This window comes from Otolemur garnettii, unplaced genomic scaffold (genome assembly GCF_000181295.1).
Source record: "Otolemur garnettii isolate 467f Iridium unplaced genomic scaffold, OtoGar3 scaffold00001, whole genome shotgun sequence".
In the NCBI taxonomy this organism is placed as follows: domain Eukaryota; kingdom Metazoa; phylum Chordata; class Mammalia; order Primates; family Galagidae; genus Otolemur; species Otolemur garnettii.
Genome location: NW_003852396.1, coordinates 37,128,584 through 37,147,481, shown reverse-complemented (window position 1 = coordinate 37,147,481; position 18,898 = coordinate 37,128,584). Strand labels below are relative to the sequence as shown.

The window sequence follows — 18,898 nt, the reverse complement described above, 5'->3', positions numbered from 1 at the left end:
AGTTCTGGGGCCCGTTTTGTACCATTTTTGAACACATTATTTTGTGTTCTTAAATGCTCTTCCTTGGATCTACAGCTTGCTGAACTTCTTTCTGGGCTCAGTTTCCTGTCTTTGGCTTCATAGATTCTGATTCTGTCCAGTTCTTCTTCCTTTGCTCAGGAGCCTCTGACAAGGGCTTTAACCATTTGACCATCTTCCCAGAATTCCTCAGCTGATGTTGACCTTAAAGGCACTAACAACACATACTTTCCAACTGTGCAGCAAGTCTTTCCTTACAGATGAGAGTAATCAGTGCATTCCCACGTCTGCAGCAACGTAGCTAAAGAATTTGGTATATGTATGCTTCAAATAAGGAGAGAGAAAGACTGTATTTGGAATGACAGACCAAGGCTCTATCAGATGGAAGTCAATGCCACTTGATATGGATTTGGTGAATAGCTATGGAAGATATCAACAAAAGTATTTGTATTGGTATTATGTGCATGTACACAACTTTTGTGTGTGATGTAATAGAAACTTTCTAATGGGTTAGAAATGATACATATAAGTGTACATTAAATACCATTGCTTTTTGATTATGCATAAAATATAATTGAAGTGATAGGCAAGATTGCATATTGGAAACACCAGGAACATGTAGCAAAATTCAAGTAAACTTGCTTTTTAATGCTGTCTCTGCCATCTTCCAGGGTGTGTCATGTCATGTTGCTTATCCTTCTGAGCATTGCTCCTTCATTTATTAAAGGCTGATGATAATAATGGTAATGATGGTGATAATCCTACTGTTGTTTCCATTTAGAGTGACTATAAGGTTCAGACATAAAAACAATAATAGTAGTAATTATAGCACTCTCAAAAATAATAAAGCTATTCACAGATTGGAGCTCTTTTATGTTATGCATTGTTTGAAGACATTTACATTTTCCTCTAATTAAATCCTTTCAAAATAGAAGGATATAAATTCTATTCATATCTCCATTTTTTGGAATTGAATTCTTTAGAGATATTTAATTTCTTCTGAACACCAACTACACATTTACTTGATTTTTTCATTAGCTTCCCAAGTCTATTTTTGGCTCTAATTATTTTTAATTCTATTGATTTGTGCTTTGTTTTGTGTTGTTATTTTCTACCTTCCCCTATACCCTTCTATTTTTCAACACCATCTATTCTTATGTATGCTTTCAGTATGGACATCATATTTATGACTTAAAAAAATTCAAAACCTTTAAATTCTTCTAGTTGAGATTATATAAGCTTCTATTATTGGTTATATCTCTCTTGGACATTTATATGTTTTGTGCTCTTCTTTTATAGAGCTTTAAAAATTCTTAGCCATATATTTTGGTGGTGATTTTGATCTGTTCTATGGCAACTCTTCATTAGTTAATCTTCTTTGTGTATCATTTGTTTTTCTTATCCCTCTTTATTTTCTGTGTGTTACTCTGATGTGAGAACTCTTTTAATTATCTCCCATGTTTGACAAAGGTATGTTCTTTCTTGACCCATTATGTATATGATATTTGTGTGGAGAAGGGACCAGGCTATGTTCCAAGTCAGCATAGTTAGGAGAAATATTCTTTACAAAATTGCTTCTTGGAAGAGGGTCAGAAAGATTCATGAATTTCCATCACCCTTTTAATAAGATCCCCACGTATATTGGATGCCATTCAAAGTTTTGGAGGTCTTGCTGTAGCACTAATCTTTATAATAAAGATCAATTATTTTTCTCTACTGCTTTCTGACATCAGATAACGGGAGCTCATATTACTTCACATTATCTTATTGACAGCCTCCTGAAACGTATTTGTGTGATCCTTTGTGAATTTATGTCTATGTGTGTCACTTATATTAAAGCAGGTCCAGAGAAGCTATTTCTATAGCCCTATCCATGCAGTGCTTCCTTGTAGGCAAACAGAAAGATTTGTGGTTTTGATCTCTAGGGTGTGCCACTGTGATGATTCTCAAATTGTATTGTGCATCAGAATGTAAGAGTGAAAAAACTTTTATTCCTTTCCCTTCATGTCCCAGCTGTGTCTGAGAATTAAATTGATATAAAAGTGATTAACAGGAGAGATAAGTGTAAAATCAGATTTGTGTGGCTTTGGATGTCTTGTAAAGAAAAGAAGACTCAAAGAACTGCTAAGAATGAGGCATACTGATTTGGACCAAGAGGAATAAGCTGTGAAGAAGTAACTAAATTATGTTGGGAGTATAAATGATAAATTATCACAAGCTGGGTGATATAGTAAGACCTTATCTCTAAAAAAGCAAGTAAATAAATAAAAGATAAGTTATTTTGACAGAATTTGTATGGAATTTTCTTGATCTCAATGTCTCTTCCTTGCGACATTGTGTTTTTCCCATATGAATTTCATCTGCTTTTAAGCAGAAGCATGCTTTTAAGCATCTTCATTACCTTCCTCTTGTGTTTTTCCCCTATGAATTTCATCTCCTGCTTTTAAGAAACAGCATGTTCATCAGGAAATAGCAAAGACAAAGACAAAGAAAATAGGAAACAGCTTGAAATTCAGGAAAGGCAGAGTTATCTTTTGCACCTATTGTCTTTCAAATACATTTATCTTAGTCAATATGTTAGACTAACATAATTTAATTGCTTCCTGAATCAGTTGAGCTGATTATTTTTTTCCTTTTTGAGACAGGGTCTTGCTTTGTCACAGAGGAGGTTAGAGTGCAGTTGTACCATCTTAGCTCACTGCATCCTTGAACTCCTGGACTCAAATTATCCTCCTGCCTCAGCCTCCTGAGTATCTGTCTCTACAGGCCCACACCACCAAACTCTCCTACTTAAAAAAAATTGTTTTGAAGATATATGGTGTCACTCTGTTGTCCAAGCTTACTGAAATTAAAACCGAGATGACTGTGCCTTATACATAGAATGTCTGTCAGCAAATCTGCATTAGAGTTGGGTAATTTGCATTTTTTATTTCTCATGATGGGAAATTTATTTATTTATATTTTTTATTGTTTGGGATTCATTGAGGGTACAAAGAATTAGATTACACTGATTGCATTTGTTAGAGAAAGTCCCTCTTATAATTGTGTCCTGCCCCCAAGAGGTGTGCCATATACTGTGAGATAATTTGCCTTTTTAACAAGTTCCCTGTGGGCCTGAGGTTGCTGATTCAAGGACCACACTTTGGGACCCAAAGCTTTAGAAAAGCTCTCTTCTAGCTTCTTCTGCTGAATCTCCTCTGAGTGATGCATGACTTTTGTTCATCCTGCTGTGTTGTCAGTCCTTTCCCACGTTGTAATTTAGGTTAAGATATATCCAGTTGTTTTAAATTAAACAAAGTTTAGGTTTACTTTTTTCGGTAATTTTGTTGTTTTGGGGTAATTTTTAAAAGGAAGGTGTCATCTTGACTTCACCATTTAAAAACCTGGATTTTATTTTCTCTTTTTAGAAAACTTGCTTCCATTTATTATAAAAGTAATTTACATATATCTACTTCAAGCCATACTTGTATCAACAAACATACAAAAGTCTCTCAAAAATACTTCCATTCTCATGCTCAACCCTATCATTCCTAGAATAAATCTAAATAACTTGATATATACTTTTTTCTGATTTTTCTTACATATGTAAAATTACTGATATGTGCACATATTTTTAATTTTCATAAAATGAAGAGTAGGAGGCCTAAAAAGTAAGTTCACAAACTCATCCTTAAAAAAGTAGTACATACCTCATTGCTAAATATTACTACTGTCGTCTTTGAAGTACACCCTTTGGGAATCTGTGGACTGATGCTGGTGCCTGGTCTACCTAAAAGGCCATTTTGGACCTCTTTATTTGGTACAGCCATCAGAGCAGTCATTGTATTGCCCTTGATGTCCTGAATGTCATCAAAATGTCTTTTTTGGATATTCCTTTTATCTTAGGGTAACAAAAAGTGTCATTGGAGGTCAGATCAGGTGAGTATAGGGATGTTCCAATATACTGATTTATTTACTGGCTAAAAACTCCCTCACAGACAGTGCCGTGTGAGCTGATGCATTTTTGTGATACAAGAGCCATGAATTGTTGGCCAAGATTTTCATTTAAGGTTTTCCTAACTACTCCTTTATGTATGTTCTTTGATCTGCCATGTTTGTTACTGTCAGCCAACAATTTTGACACATAACAACAATTTGCAATGTTTTGTCAGTTCTTCTCTTTACTGGCTCCACTAACCTCTTGTCATCAGTGACATTTTCTCTCCTTTGAGAGAAACATTTAATCCATTTATATACTGCTGCTTTCTTCATGGCATTATCCCCCAAAAGTCTGACTACTGTGCCCCTAAGTTTACTTCACTCTTGCCAAGTTTAATAAGAAATTTACAAATGTTTGTTTCTCCAATGCAAATTCTGATGTCTTGCAATGGAAAACAAAAACATACAATAACAATTAACATCACTCAACAAGACACCACCACACATGGACTGAATACAACTGTGAGACACTGATATATGCAGGTTATTATGTATCCCTACTGAGTTCTCTGTACAGTGCTGCCAAAGTAAGGTCATGGTAGCAAGTTTGTGAACTTAATTGGCAGACCTCATATATACCGTTTTTAAGCGTGTTTTAAAAATGCTTTTCCTTTTTTATTTTTGATTTTTTGGGCAGTTTATTGTGAGGAATTCTATGTACATATGACTATCAAGATTTTGGAATTTATTGAGATTTTCTTTCTGACAAAACATATAATCAAATTTTATAAACATCTCATAGATATTTTGAGATGAAAATGTATGATTAGTGAGGTAAAAATGTTCTTATCAAAATTCTCCCACTGGCATTTCTATGTTGTGTATTTGGTCTCTCAAGTGTTGAGGAAGGTGCATTAAAATCTCCACATATTGATTACTGTTACATCAATGAGATAGTGGTTTGAGTTAGATATTGATGTTAATATTGTTTCTGGTTTATCTTCTTTGGCATATGTGTGAAAGGTTCTTTCATACTCTTTTTTTCTGAAATCTGAAATTCATATAGAAAAGTGTACACATCATGACCCACATCTTGATGTCTTCTCACAAACTGGATATCACTTGTGATGCAATCACTGACATTAATATGTAGAACTTGTCAGTACATCAGAAGCCCCCATAGCATATTAGGATGTCAAACTCATGAAAATTTCTATGTAGGCAGTTGCCCCCATCTCTGGGGCATGTGACTTGTTCAATCATAAACATGGAATCCTACTATAATGAATGTTTAGGGAGGGGTCCCTGGACTGTATTCTGCAAATGAGATCTCCTTTCTTCAGGATCACTGGCACATTTCCCACTGCATGTCACTTAGGGAGAATGTGTCTCTAAGTGTTCTTGGCAGCCTTATTGTCATTGGGAAAGAAGATCTTCCTTCAGAATGAAACTTGTTCCATGAACACAGAGATGAGAAGAAGAAAAAAAGAACCTTGGTCTGAGCACATCATCTGCAAGTGGATCCAGACAAGCCTGCAGATTCATTCACCTCCACATGTCCCGGGGACAGAGCCCATGGTCTTCTTTATCAATTAGTTCAATTTAGGCTGATTCCCATGTTCTCTGATTCTCATATCTATCCTATGAAATTAACATCATCATCTTCACTTTACAGATAAAGTCCTAAAACCAGAAAGTTCAGTGACATGCTCAAAGTCCTATGCAAGTTCAGACATTTTTTCTTTGAGTTCAAAATATCTGTCTATGAAGTTAACAACATTGACATTTGTTCTCATTTTTTTCAGGAACTCTGAATTTCTTCTCAAAAAGATGAAAGTTCCAGGGTGAGGGAGCATCCAGCCTTTCTACAAAGAGGCTTCACTATACTTACTTTTCTTGTTTGCCTCTATTGCACAAATTGTGCATTCAGTCCAGTGAAGTCCTAGGTCAACTCCCTTTGCTCACACCCTCCCCACAAGCACCCTCCTTCTCTCTATTGACCATGTTCATTCAGTCTGTGCTTTCACCTCCTACAGGAAGTGTCATTATGGGATTTAATCTCTTGTTTGAAGGGGAGCTCATACTCCACAGACATTGAAAGCAGTGGGGCTCCCAATGTGTCCTCTTGAGCATTTTCACCTAAGGGGCTAAGTTCATGCCTTAGTTATACAAAAACACAGGAAAATCCATATAAAGTGATTCCATGTTCTCCAGAGAGGAATTCTCCAGGGCATGTGATTCTATGTCACATAATGTTATAAAACAGTGCAGTGAATCACTACAATGTCTTTATGAATAGATGGCTTTGGGCTAGAGATGAAAATTCTGATAAAGTGCTATGAAAATTAAAAAACAGAGTCAATAGGTAAGAAGTGTAAATTCTGCATGTGTGCCTGTTGGTTGTTTTCCCATTTATTGTTCTTCACAATAGTTGGAAATGCTGATAGTTGGAAATGCTGCTGAAATAATGTGTCACTGCTTAGGAACTGATAGGCATGGCTGAAAGATTTGAATCATAGACTTCTGCTTTGATGCAAGTCTATTTCATTTCAGAGAAAAGTTCAGGTAATAATTAGAGGTGTAAGTATTTTGCATACACTAACATCCCATCTTCGAAGTTTGCAACAGAAGGGAATAAACTTGGTCAGTAAGTCAAAAACTTACCTCTTTTCATCAGCTTGATGAACCCTTGGGAAGGGAAGGGAATGATGTTCCTAAAATTACATGTCAGTAAATTTTCTAAGATGCAGTTAGGGTCTTTCAAGTCATAGAGGAAAGATAGCATATTTGTCGTCAGTTTCTCTTTACCACATACAACAGTTTTATTTCATTACATGCATTTGACCAGTTTTATAAAAGTTTTCTGTTTTTTCAGATGGCATTCAAATTGTCTAATTTTCAAAACCAATCCACTTTTATATACACTTGAACCTGTGTTAGTTGACAATACAAAGAACTGTAACAAACTACTTAACATAAGAGGTGAAATATAAAGAACTAGGGTTGCTCTACAGATACATACTTAGGGAGCTGACTGGTCTATGAAAATTAGGTCAAATTAGGAAGTGGTCAATGTAGGCAGGTGTTCACATAGGGAGGTTCTATTGTGTTTGGAACTGAATATATATTTGTTATTTCTTTCCTCATTAGAAATGGGTGTGAAATATTTGATCCTCTAGAGCAATGGTTCTCAACCTTCCTAATGCCGTGGACCTTTAATACAGTTCCTGTGGGTCTGTATTATGACCCACAGGTTGAGAAATGCTGCTCTAGAGCCTATTTTAGTAATTATGGAACAATTTTGGACATTGAGAACATAATTATTGTGGTGAACATAGGCATTTGTTTCTTAGCACATGACTATGGTAAAATTCAGGAATAAATTAATTTGTCTTTCACTGTCTGCTATATTCCCACAGATCTGCACTAAGACAACATTGTCTCCAGCTTGCTGTGTCTGTCTGTCTTCCTGGCTTCCTCATTACCCACAGTGAATTTTCTCTGGTTTTTAGAACATCCCACCAAGGCCAGTAGGCCTCCATTCCAGTTCTATGTTGTCATCAAGCACCTTTGAATTAGACACCTGGGCCATCATCCTTATGCTTCTTCTTCCCACCCAGGGCATCCTGTGATTGTGGTTTCCCCCTCCCTTCTCTTTCAGAATTTATCCTTCTCCCATGTAAATTCTAAAGCACATCTTATTCCTTCTCCCTCCCAATTATGTCATGTACTTGGCTTACTTGTCTTTTAGACACTCTGTTGCAGGTAGAATCTTGACTTTTCTAATAGTTTTATTCATTTATTTAACCAACATTGACTCAGCATCACTGAAGGGTTAGGAACAGTCTTGGGCACTGATACATAATAAAGAAAGAAGCTAAATCTTTCCCCACCTGAGGTTTGTATTTTAGTGAGATATTTAGAATTTCCTATATATATATATATATGAAAATGTGTACATACATTTCAGAAAAGATATATATTTAAGTTCAATTGGTATAGTAAGAAGGAAGTGTAGCAAGATACAGGAAGTGGGATGTACAGAGTCCTGGTTATAGTGTCAGAAGTATTTTCCGTAATGAGGTGAGTCCTTTGGCTGATGTCTGGGTCAAATGTTCCCCTGAGTACATAAAGCTTAGAACATGGTAGGTGGTCAATTAGTGCTTGTTGAGTAAATAATTATTAAATAACTTTACGAGGTGGAAAGTAAGGTCAAACAGAAGAGAGAAATCAAAAACAAGAGAGAAACAGAAGGAAAGTGGAATCTTTCAAATTACAGATTTACAGTGACCAAAAAATGATCTTTTCCCTGGGTCATCAAGGTCACTTAGATGAGACATGAAGAACTGACCTTAAACATTTCTCATCTAGGTCAATCCTAAAGTGATTTGCTCTCTGCAAAGTGGGCAAAATCAACACATAGCCACAGATTAGGAAGGATAGGTTCATCACAAACCTTTTATGTTTCTACAGTGTCATCACATTTAATGAAGTCACAGGCACTGAACCTAATGAATGCTTGCTGTAGCTTTCAATTTTTCAGTTATCATCATAATTATTGAGGCTTTTTTTATTTCAATCTATACACTTTTTAACACGATTTTGTGGTCTTAAATTTTATATTTATTTAAAATCAAGGAAAAAGTATGTTATGTATAACTATTTATAAAAATGGAACCTACGTCATAACATATTTTATTTGCTTTAAGACTGTGTTTAATTTTCAAACTGCAGAGTGGACAAGTAGAAGTAGATCTTTGATATTACTTAGTAGTCATCAAATAATATTTCTGAGCCAGAATTCCTTACTTTTCCTTTTATCTTTTAAAGATTCATTATTCCAAGTAATTGGCCATTCTCCAAATTCCCCAAGTCAGTTTCTGACAGGATGAACTCTGCTTCTGTTCTCTGCCATGAACTTCTGGAGACTGGACTGTGACTTTGTTGTAGACTTTACATACTATGTTTATAAAATGAATGTAGGGCTCCACTAACTAAAAATGAAAAAGCAAAATCAAAGCTTTGTGGTTGAATTCACTCTCCTAGGCTTTTCTACTTTTCCTGAAGTCCAAGAGCAGCTCTTTGGGGTTTTCTTGGTTATTCACCTGGTAACCCTGATGGGTAATGCCATCATTATCGTCGTCATATCCCTGGACAAGAGCCTCCACATTCCCATGTACATATTCCTCCTGAATTTATCTGTGGTGGAAGTGAGTTTCAGTGCAGTCATCATGCCTGAGATGCTGGTGGTCCTCTCCAATGAGAAAACTGTGATGTCTTTTGCCAGCTGTTTTGCACAGATGTATTTCATTCTTCTTTTTGGTGGGACGGAATGTTTTCTCCTGGGAGCAATGGCTTATGACCGATTTGCTGCAATTTGCCATCCTCTGAATTACCCAGTGATTATGAACAAAAGAGTTTTTATAAAATTAGTAATATTCTCATGGGGCTTAGCGATCATGGGGGCTATTGTGCAGACCACATGGGTATCTAGTTTTCCCTTTTGTGGTCCCAATGAAATTAATCATATATCTTGTGAAGCTCCAGCAGTGCTAGACCTTGCATGTGCAGACACATTTGTGTTTGAAATATATGCCTTCATAGCTACTATTTTGATTGTTATGGTTCCTTTCTTGTTGATACTTTTGTCTTACATTCGAATTCTTTATGCCATCCTGAAGATGCCATCAACTACTGGGAGGCAAAAGGCCTTTTCTACCTGTGCCTCTCATCTCACATCTGTGACCCTCTTCTATGGTACAGCCAACATGACTTATTTGCAGCCCAAATCTGGCTACTCACCAGAAACCAAGAAACTGATATCATTGTCCTACTCACTGCTGACACCTCTGCTGAATCCACTTATCTACAGTTTGCGCAATAGTGAGATGAAAAGGGCTTTGATAAAAATATGGCAAAGAAAAGTGTTGTTACACATAGTCTGACTATGTTTGGGAAGCCGCATGATATTTGGCTACTACTAACCTGTTGTCCTTTAATTAAATTTAAGGAGTGGTGAAAACATAGTTCATTGTTGATGTGAATGTGTTTGATTTTTTGAGTTCTCCATGTTCGAAAGTGCATCAGGGGACCCCTCCTTTTCAATAAATTTCTGCTGTCACTTGTTTTCAATAGCTACATATATTTTCATAACATATACTACAGTCTATTAGTCCAGTTCTCTACTAAGAACTTCCACATCATTACTGGATTAGTATCATTAAGGCAATGCTTGAAGAAATACTTTGTTTCATATGTTCATGTATCCTGATGTCTGTACATGTATGTGATAAATTTGTTAACATGGGACCAATGAGATGAAGAGTACGTGTGCTTATACATTTTAGTAGCTATTGAAGAATTACCTTTCAAAATGATTGTAGCTGTTTCATACTGACCTAAAGTCTCTTGTGCTCTGGTAACAAGTTAAATCTTCAAGATACCAACAAATTGAGTGATGACGTTTTTATTTCTGGAGTGAAAATCTGTTCCAAAAATAAATAAAATATGTGCATCTATTTTGGAGGCCCACACTGGTTCTACTTCATGGACTCACATAGACTGTAATCCAAAAGTGGTTTTCTCTGGGTATTTTCCCAAATATTTATCCAATGTTGGTGACCAGAGAACTACATTGAAATTTTTATGAAATTTCACTTCATAGTATTTTTTATTATAGATCATTGTAGTAGAGACTTGTTAAATTTCCATTTGTAGGTCAATGTGCCCCAGACCCTCTTTTAATAAAGAAAGAATGATGCAATTTTTGGTTGTTTATTGTGGGGAATAAATGTCATTAGTTACTTGTGCCTATTTTTTACCATACTTGAGCCAGGTCCCTAACTCGGTGACCTTGGTAACTTTTCCAAAATGAATAATTTTACCTGTTGCAGCAATTAAACATTTCATGCTTGTAGAACAGAATGATAGGAGAATGAAGATGGGAATGTAGACCATATTTGTGTGGCAAAGTATGGAGGGTCCTACTGCTAATCACATTAATCACAAGGTGTTTCCTAATTCTAAGCTCCAGATGCTGTATGCATGACTTAGAGACAGGAGAGAAGCTACTGCCAAATCTTTCCCAACTGAGAACTTTGTATCAGTCTGAAATGTGTAACTTAACCTGAAATAAAAGACTGCTTGGACATTCTTTGTGATTCATCATTGATCATCTCATGGTTGATGTTAAGTACACCTTGTGGATCCCATCTCTGTCTGTTCCATTCTAAGGGGCTCATCAGCCTGAACTATCTTTATATATTGAAATGTGTGAGATGTTTAATGTTTGATTGTCATGTTTGATGATAAGTTCAATGAGGACAGTGACTCTATGAATTTTTTCACCACTGTATACCACCTGCTTACCAGAGTGCCTGGGGCAAAGTAGGTGCTTGATGAATACTTTTTCATTAAATACAAAAAGAGTGGTCTGAGGCAAGATGTTAGCTTGCTCAAGAGTTGGAGCAGACTCAGGGTATGAGACAGGCATAGGACTAAAGGGAACTACTCATAGACCAGTGCTCAGGAGGAAGCTTTAGGAGATCTGAAGGGTAGTGGTTGGAGGGGGTTGTTACTTGACTACTTTTTGTGTATATGGCCAAGTTACCTTAGTGTTCTTGTTGCATTTGGCCCTCAGCAGCCATTGCCAGTCTTAATAAAGTGGTTTTACCATTTGGATTTCAAAACTTGGGGAATCACTTTACATGTTGGTATAGTCATTTACAGGCTACGTTCTCTTTTGTGATACCAAAAATGATATAGAGTTAGGAGTAACTAGCACTTGATTCCCAGTATAATATGTACAGTAAATAGTAGTTTCAAATCTTCTTCCATTCCTCTTCTTGTGGGAGGTCCTAAATAATTTCCCAAGATCAAAAGAGTCATGAACACTCTCTTTGATTTTGAAACTGAGTAGTGATTCATAGTCATTGCATGGTCTTTGAGCTGATGGCCAACTGGAAATATGAGAACAGGAGTTTAGTCAAAGAAAGTTGCTATCCTTCAGATATGTGTAGATATCTATAGCAACATGTATGCATATCTATTTCTGTCTATTTATAGATGTCAAATCTCATCAAATTGAAATACTATACAAAAATTTTTGTTGGTTAAACTTCTAAGTTTTACAAGTATATGTTTATGATGTAATGGTACATCTAAAGCCTGACTGATGACAGTGGTGAGGTTATTGTGGTTTGGGTTTTTGGTGATGGTTCTCTGTTTATAGACTTTTTTTTGGCTACTCTTTCTTTGAATGCAGGCAGGCAGATCGACTAGTAGTAACTTTTTTTGTTTGTTTGTTTTGCTTTTTGATTTTTGTTTTTAGGGGTAGGGTCTTGCCATATTGCTCAGGATAAAGTATAATGGGTTATTATAGGCATGATCATAGCATGTGAATAGCATTAAGTTCCTGGGTTCAAACAAACACCCTATTTCAGCCTTTGAGTATCTGGGATCATAGGCACATGCCTCTATATCTGGAGGAGAATTTTATAGGGGAATTTCCTTGCTCAGTAAAAGTTTATTGGCAAAATTAATGTTACATATTTTTTGTTGTTTAAAATTTTTGTATAGGGGTCATGGTGTATGACACACCTCCTGGGAGTGGGACACAATTATAAAAGGGATTTTATCTAACAAATGCAATCAGTGTAACCTAATTCTTTCTACCTTCAATGAATCTCAAACAATAAAAAATTAAATGTTTGTTATAATTCATTGTGTAATCTAGCTAGAAAAGAAAACATCACTGAACAGTTTTTGGACTCCATCGCTAACAGTTATGGACAACAATCATATATAGTAAAGTAAAAAGGTTGAGATAATTTTTAATTGTTTTTATATTATTGGTTGAAGTAATAATTATTGAACAGAGCAATAATTCAAATTTACATGGAAAGTAAAAAATAGTCTGTGTAAAAGAATAGTGATAGTAATTCAGATAGTATACACATCTGGTAAATGTTGAGGGGTGTCTTATATTGTTTAGGAATAGACCCTGCACACATGAAATTTTGTGATATCTAGATCTTTTTAGAGTTTGTGATAGTTTAATAAATACCAGCTTATTTCTGACTGAGTCTTTACTAAATTTTAAACTTGGGTTATGTTAACCCCCAGACTCAATTCAAGCAGCACTCTGAGAGTCCAAACATCGCTGCAAAGGCACAAGGAATTTTATTCATTCAAGCTCAGAGCCTGGGCTGCCCTTTAAGAAAAAGCAGGAACAGCCCTTACAGACTATTCAGAAACTCCCTTTATACCTCTCCCTCTTCCCTCTCATTAGTCCATCCCACCCCATCCCTTTATTGGTAGGTAAACCATGTCTGTCCTAAACTGACAGGTACAGGGTGATAGTGTTCAGGGTTGATTGGCTCAGGGACAAGTCTTCTTTGTCTCAGGTGAGCGAATGAGAAGGAAGGGATAAAGATTGCAAGTGGGGCGTGTGCAGAGTAGAGTGGCGAGTGCAAAAAGGGGAGGGGGTCACAAGTGGGGCGAGTGCAGAGTAACGTGGTGAGTGCAAAAAGGGGAGGGGGTCAGGATGTGGACTGAGTGCACAAGGAGGCTAGTGGGACAAAGGGGAGGGGGTCAGGATGTGGGCTGTAACACCTAGGTATGATAAAGTCCTTGGTATGTGGCGCCCTGTTGTTCTGAATAAACAACAAAAGGAGGTAGTTTGACTTGTGACTTGAGTTAATTAGTTTGGCTCCCACAGGTTAAACATCTCAATTGCTCCTTGATATTATTTCAGTTCATATAGAATTGATGGAGTTTGTATTTAAGGGATTACAATTAGACATTGGGTTACATTAATTCTCAATGTGTATGACTGTACTTGTATTTTGGCTATTTTTTGTTTGTGAGTTGTTTTTTTTTTTTTTTTTTTTTTTTTTGAGGAGACAGAAACTCTTCAGCATCAGTTTCTGTGGCTGTCATAATAAAATACCTCAGAATGGATGGCTTACACAATGGAATTTATTTTCTCACAGCTCTGGAGCCTTGAAGTGTAGATCAAGTGTACCAGAGGGACTGGTTTCCTCTAGGTCCCTCTCCTGGGTTTGCATATGGCCCCCTTCTCACTGTGTACTCCCATGGCATTTCCTCACTGTGAAATCACCCCTGAGTCTCTTGTTCTCTTAGGAACACCAGTCATATTGGAATAGGACCCTGCCCTGACCACCTCATTTAACTTTAACTTCTTCTCAGACATCAAAGTCAAATGTAGTTACATTCCAATGTACTGGGGGTGGCGGTCCTAAACATATCACTAGTAAATTTTATTGGCCTTGGGCAATGGGAGTCCATATTGTTTGGGCTCTAGTAAAACCTTTATCTCTACCGTTAGGCCACTTTGTTCTTGTGGGCATAACACCAGCACCAGAATGGCCTCTGAGAAAAGGAGGCTACATTCAACTGGCTGAGTCATTTTGTCTGTTGGTTGCGTGGTTTTGTGGACTACAAAGACTTTCAGGCTCACATCATGTGGCTATCAAAATGCTTCTACCCTAGACCTCTTTGCTTCCAAACTTCCCGTCTTTATTCAAATCAATGAACTCTGACTGACCTAGTCTTGTTTACTAGCTTCATGGTCCAGCACACTCAGAATTCAGTACTACAAGTATTCCTCTGGCCTCAAAAGGTGAGATGTGCAACTATGCTGGTTCTTGCAGCTACATTGTGTATTGTATCCCTTCACTGGCACAGTGTGTCCTTAGGTATGCTGTGCTGTGACAGTCCTTATTTATAGAACTGGTGTTGAGGACAGAAGGTGAAGGTACTGCCTAGGGGAGCACCCCTTCTGTAGTCTTCGACACAGCACCTCTCAGTCTTTTGGCTAAGATCAAGTGTAGTATCTCTTCTTATCAGTTTATAGTCTTCTGTACTTATGTGGGTTGTAGTGGCTTGTGTCACCTCTGCTATAAGGTGTATGTGTAAAAATCTTTGGGGGTATCCACCCAGAAATTCCATCTCACATGGCAAGACTAGGTTTTTTCCAACAGTGGCTCCAACTTTGTATTAGTATATCACCCTTTATTAAGCATGCAGCTATTTTTGAAATTTGTCCCCATGACTAATGAATCGTGGATTAGATCTTCAGCTGTTTCTCTTTGTCCATTGCAAGAAACGAATACCTCTTTTGACTCTGTTCTCATAGTTCAGTTTCAATGATTTTTCAATGGAACTTATCTCTTGCTATCTATCTGTACATCAGTGCAATTTAGCAATGTGTAATTGCAATTTAGTCCTTGTGTATTTTTATAAAGGATTACTTGAGGCTGGGTAATTTATAAAGGAAAGTGGTCTATTTGACTCAGAGGTCTTTTATCTGTATAAGATCCCTGGTGCTGGCATCTGCATCTGGTGAGGGCCTCATTCTGAATTTGCTCATGTTGGAAGAAGAGGTGGAGCCAGGGTGTAGAACCACGTGGTGAGAGAGGAAGCAAGAAAGAGAAGGGGGGAGCCAGTCTCTTTTTAGCAACCAGCTCTCAAGGGAACTAACAGAAGAAGAACTTTCTCACTCAACTCACTCAACCCCAAGTCTTTAATTAATTCAAGAGGGATCTAGCTCCATGATACACAGATTTCTAGCTAGGCCCTACTTCCATCAATAGGGATAAAATTTTGACATGAGGTTTAGAGGATCTAATATTCAAACTACAGCCAGTAACAAACATAATTTTATTATCCTATGACTATCATCCCCTCACAGTCCTTGTATAATTCAATGCCTGAATATTGCATTGACCAATACATTTCCCTCCATTATACATAACTCCAAGTCACCATTCTTGAGATCTTGACCACTGAATTGCCACGTTGTGCCAGTAGTTGTCTGCACTCCACATACCAATTGGGATGAGAATTCTCCTGACTGGGGAGGAGGGGTGTATAGATCCAGTCTCCAAACCCTACTTTTAACTGTCTCCTTTCACCAACGACTTTGAGTACCCTGGGTGCTGGTTGGGGTTTCTAGAATGTAGATGTTGAGATGGAGTTAACAGTGCAGACACCTGGGACAGGAAAGGGACTGAATGAGGCTTGGCAGAATCAGCTCTGATTGCCAGGAAGGCCTTGCACAGTCTCTTGGAGGGCAACAGGGAGCTCTGGATAGTCTATTCGAGGTACCCTGCATGGGTGGGACATGGCAGATTCTTTCTCAGTCATTGCCTGGGTCCTCTGTGAATCTGAGACCTTGGCTTAAAAGCTGAAGTTGACCTTTATGGCACTAACAACCGTGGGATAATCACATACTTTTCAATTGTTCATCAAGTCTTTCCTTACAGATGAGAGTAATCAGTGTATCCCCATGTCTGTGGCACTGTAGCTAAAGAATTTGATGTAGGTATCCTTTAAAAAGGGGGAGAGGAAGACTGTGTTTTGAATGATAGATCAAAGTTCCACCAGATGGAAATCAGTGCCACTTGATGCAGAGTTGGTCTGTAGCTACAGCAGATATAATCAAAAATGTTTGTGTTGGTATTATATGCATGTCCATATGATTTGTGTGGGGTGTAATAGAAAGTTTTTAATGGGTTAGAAATGATACTTAGAAGTAGACATTAAATATTATTGTTAATTGTGCATAAAATATAATTGAAGTAACAGGCAAGATGGCATATTGGAAACACCAGGAACATGTACAAAAATTAAGAAAACCTGATTTTCAATAGTGTCTGCCATCTTCTAGGGTCTTTGTCATGACATGTTACTTATACTTGTGAGCATCGCTTCTTCATTTATAACAGGATGATGATGATAATGGTGATGATGGTGATGATGGTGATAATCCTACTGCTGCTTCCATTTAGGGTGACTATAAGGGTTAGATATAATAATAGTATGGTAATAACTATACTACTCTCAAAAATAAGAAAGCTATTCACAAATTGGAGCTTTTTTGCGTTAGACATTGTTTAAAGACCTTTACATTTTCCTCTAAGCTAATCCTTGCAAAAACTTTAGGAGTTAGATCTAGTCATAAGTCTATTTCTTGAATCAATTCTTTAAATATTTTTAGTTCTTTAGGGACACCAATTATACATGTACTAGATTTTTTCATTTGCTTCCCAAGTCTGTGTTTTTGACTGTAATTATTTTTAGTTCTACTCGTGTGTTTTTTATTTCACTTTATTTTTATCTGCTTCCACCTTCCCTACACTATTTCTCACCGGTGTCTATTCTCATCTATACTTTCAGTATGGACATCATATTTATGATTTATTTATTTATTTTCTTTATTTCTTGATACATAGTCTCACTCTGTCACCCTAGGGTTGATTGTTGGATGTCATCCTAGCTCACAACACCTTAAAACCCAATGGGTTCAAGTGATCTTCATGCCTCAGCTTCTTGAGTAGGTGGCAATACAACTGCCCACTGTAATGCCTGGCTAATTTTTCTCTTTTTAATAGAGATGGCATCTCATTCTTGCTCAGCTGTTCTTGAACTTCTGAGCTCAAGCAGTTGGCCCATCTTATCCTCCCAGAGTGCTAAAATTGCAAGCTTGAACCACTGCACCCAGCCTCATATTTACGTTTTAAAAAAAATTCAAAACCTTCTTGATATTCTTTCATTTGAGACTTTCTATGTTTCTATTATTTGGTCATATCTTTCCAGGATACTTATTTTCTTTTTTTGTGCTCTTCTTTTACAGAGTTTTAAAAAGACAGCCATTATCTTTTGGTGGTGATTTTCATCTATTCCATGGCAACTTCACTTTAGTGAATGTTCTTTGTATTGCATTTGCTTTTCCTATTCCTCTTCAGTTTCTGGGTGTTAGGCCACCTAACATACGGGAACTATTTTAATTATCACCCTTGTTTGAAAAAGGTATGTTCTTTCTTGACCCATTATGTACAGGATACTTGTGTGGAGAAGGGGCCAGGCCATGTTCTAAGTCAGCATGCTTAGCAGCAACATCTTTTACAAACTTACTCCTTGGAAGAGGATCAGAGAAGTTCATGAATTTCAATCACTCTTTTAATAAAAGTGCACCCACATGACTTGGATGCACTTCGAAGTTTGGGAAGTCCTACTGTTTTACATAGCACTAATCTTTATAAAAAAGATGAGTTATTTTTTCTCTACTGCTAGCTTTTATCAGATAGTGGGATCTCACGTTTCTTCATGTTATCTTATTGACAGACAGCCTCCTGAAACTGTGGTACATTTGTGTGATGCTTTGTTAGTTCATGCCTATGTGTGTCACTTATATCAAAGCAGGTTCAGGGAAGCCATCACTGCAGGCTCATCCATGTAGTGCTCCTTGTTGAAAACAGGAGGATTTGTGGTTTTAACCTCCAGAGTGTGCACTGTGATGATTCTCAAATTTTATTGTGCATTAGAATATTAGAGTGAAAAATTTTCACTTCCTTCTCCTTACGGCCTATGCTGAGTTTGAGAATTAAATTGATGTGACATAGAGTAACAGCAAAAAAGTATAAACAAATTTTATGTGACATGAGAGCTCTCATCTAAAGAAAAGAAGACTCAAAGACTCACTTAGAGTCAGGCACATCGGAAAAGGGAGGGGGGGAGGATGGGTGTAGGGAGGGATCACGCCTATGATTTATCCTATAAGGGTACATGTGAATCTTTCTAAATGTGGAATACAAATGTCTTAACACAACAACTATGAGAATGACATGAAGGCTATGTTGGCCAATTGGATGAAAGTATTTCAAATTGTATATGGAAACAACACACTGTACCCCATGATAGTATTAATGTATACAACTATGATGTAATAAAAAAAAAATAAAGAAAAAAAGGTTTTAAGAACCACAAAAAAGGCTCGGCACCTGTATCTCAAGTGGCTAAGGTGCCAGCCACATAAATTTAAGGTGGCGGGTTGGAATCCAGCCAGGGCCCGTCAAACAACAATGATGGCTGCAACCAAAAAATAGCTGGGCATTGTGGTGGGTGCCTGTGGTCCCAGCTACTTGGGAGGCTGAGGCAG

The 18,898-nt window shown here is 37.1% G+C and overlaps 1 protein-coding gene and 1 pseudogene across 1 annotated transcript; both read left to right on the top strand.

The window, feature by feature from the left end:
• The first annotated feature begins 8,936 nt into the window (after positions 1 to 8,936).
• LOC100958312 (olfactory receptor 10A3-like) lies at positions 8,937 to 9,881 on the top strand. The gene has a single exon (XM_003781502.1). It carries the CDS (start codon positions 8,937 to 8,939, stop codon positions 9,879 to 9,881), a length of 945 nt encoding a protein of 314 aa, XP_003781550.1.
• A 4,872-nt stretch (positions 9,882 to 14,753) lies between these two features.
• On the top strand, positions 14,754 to 14,895 carry LOC111724772 (annotated as a pseudogene).
• Positions 14,896 to 18,898: the final 4,003 nt, after the last annotated feature.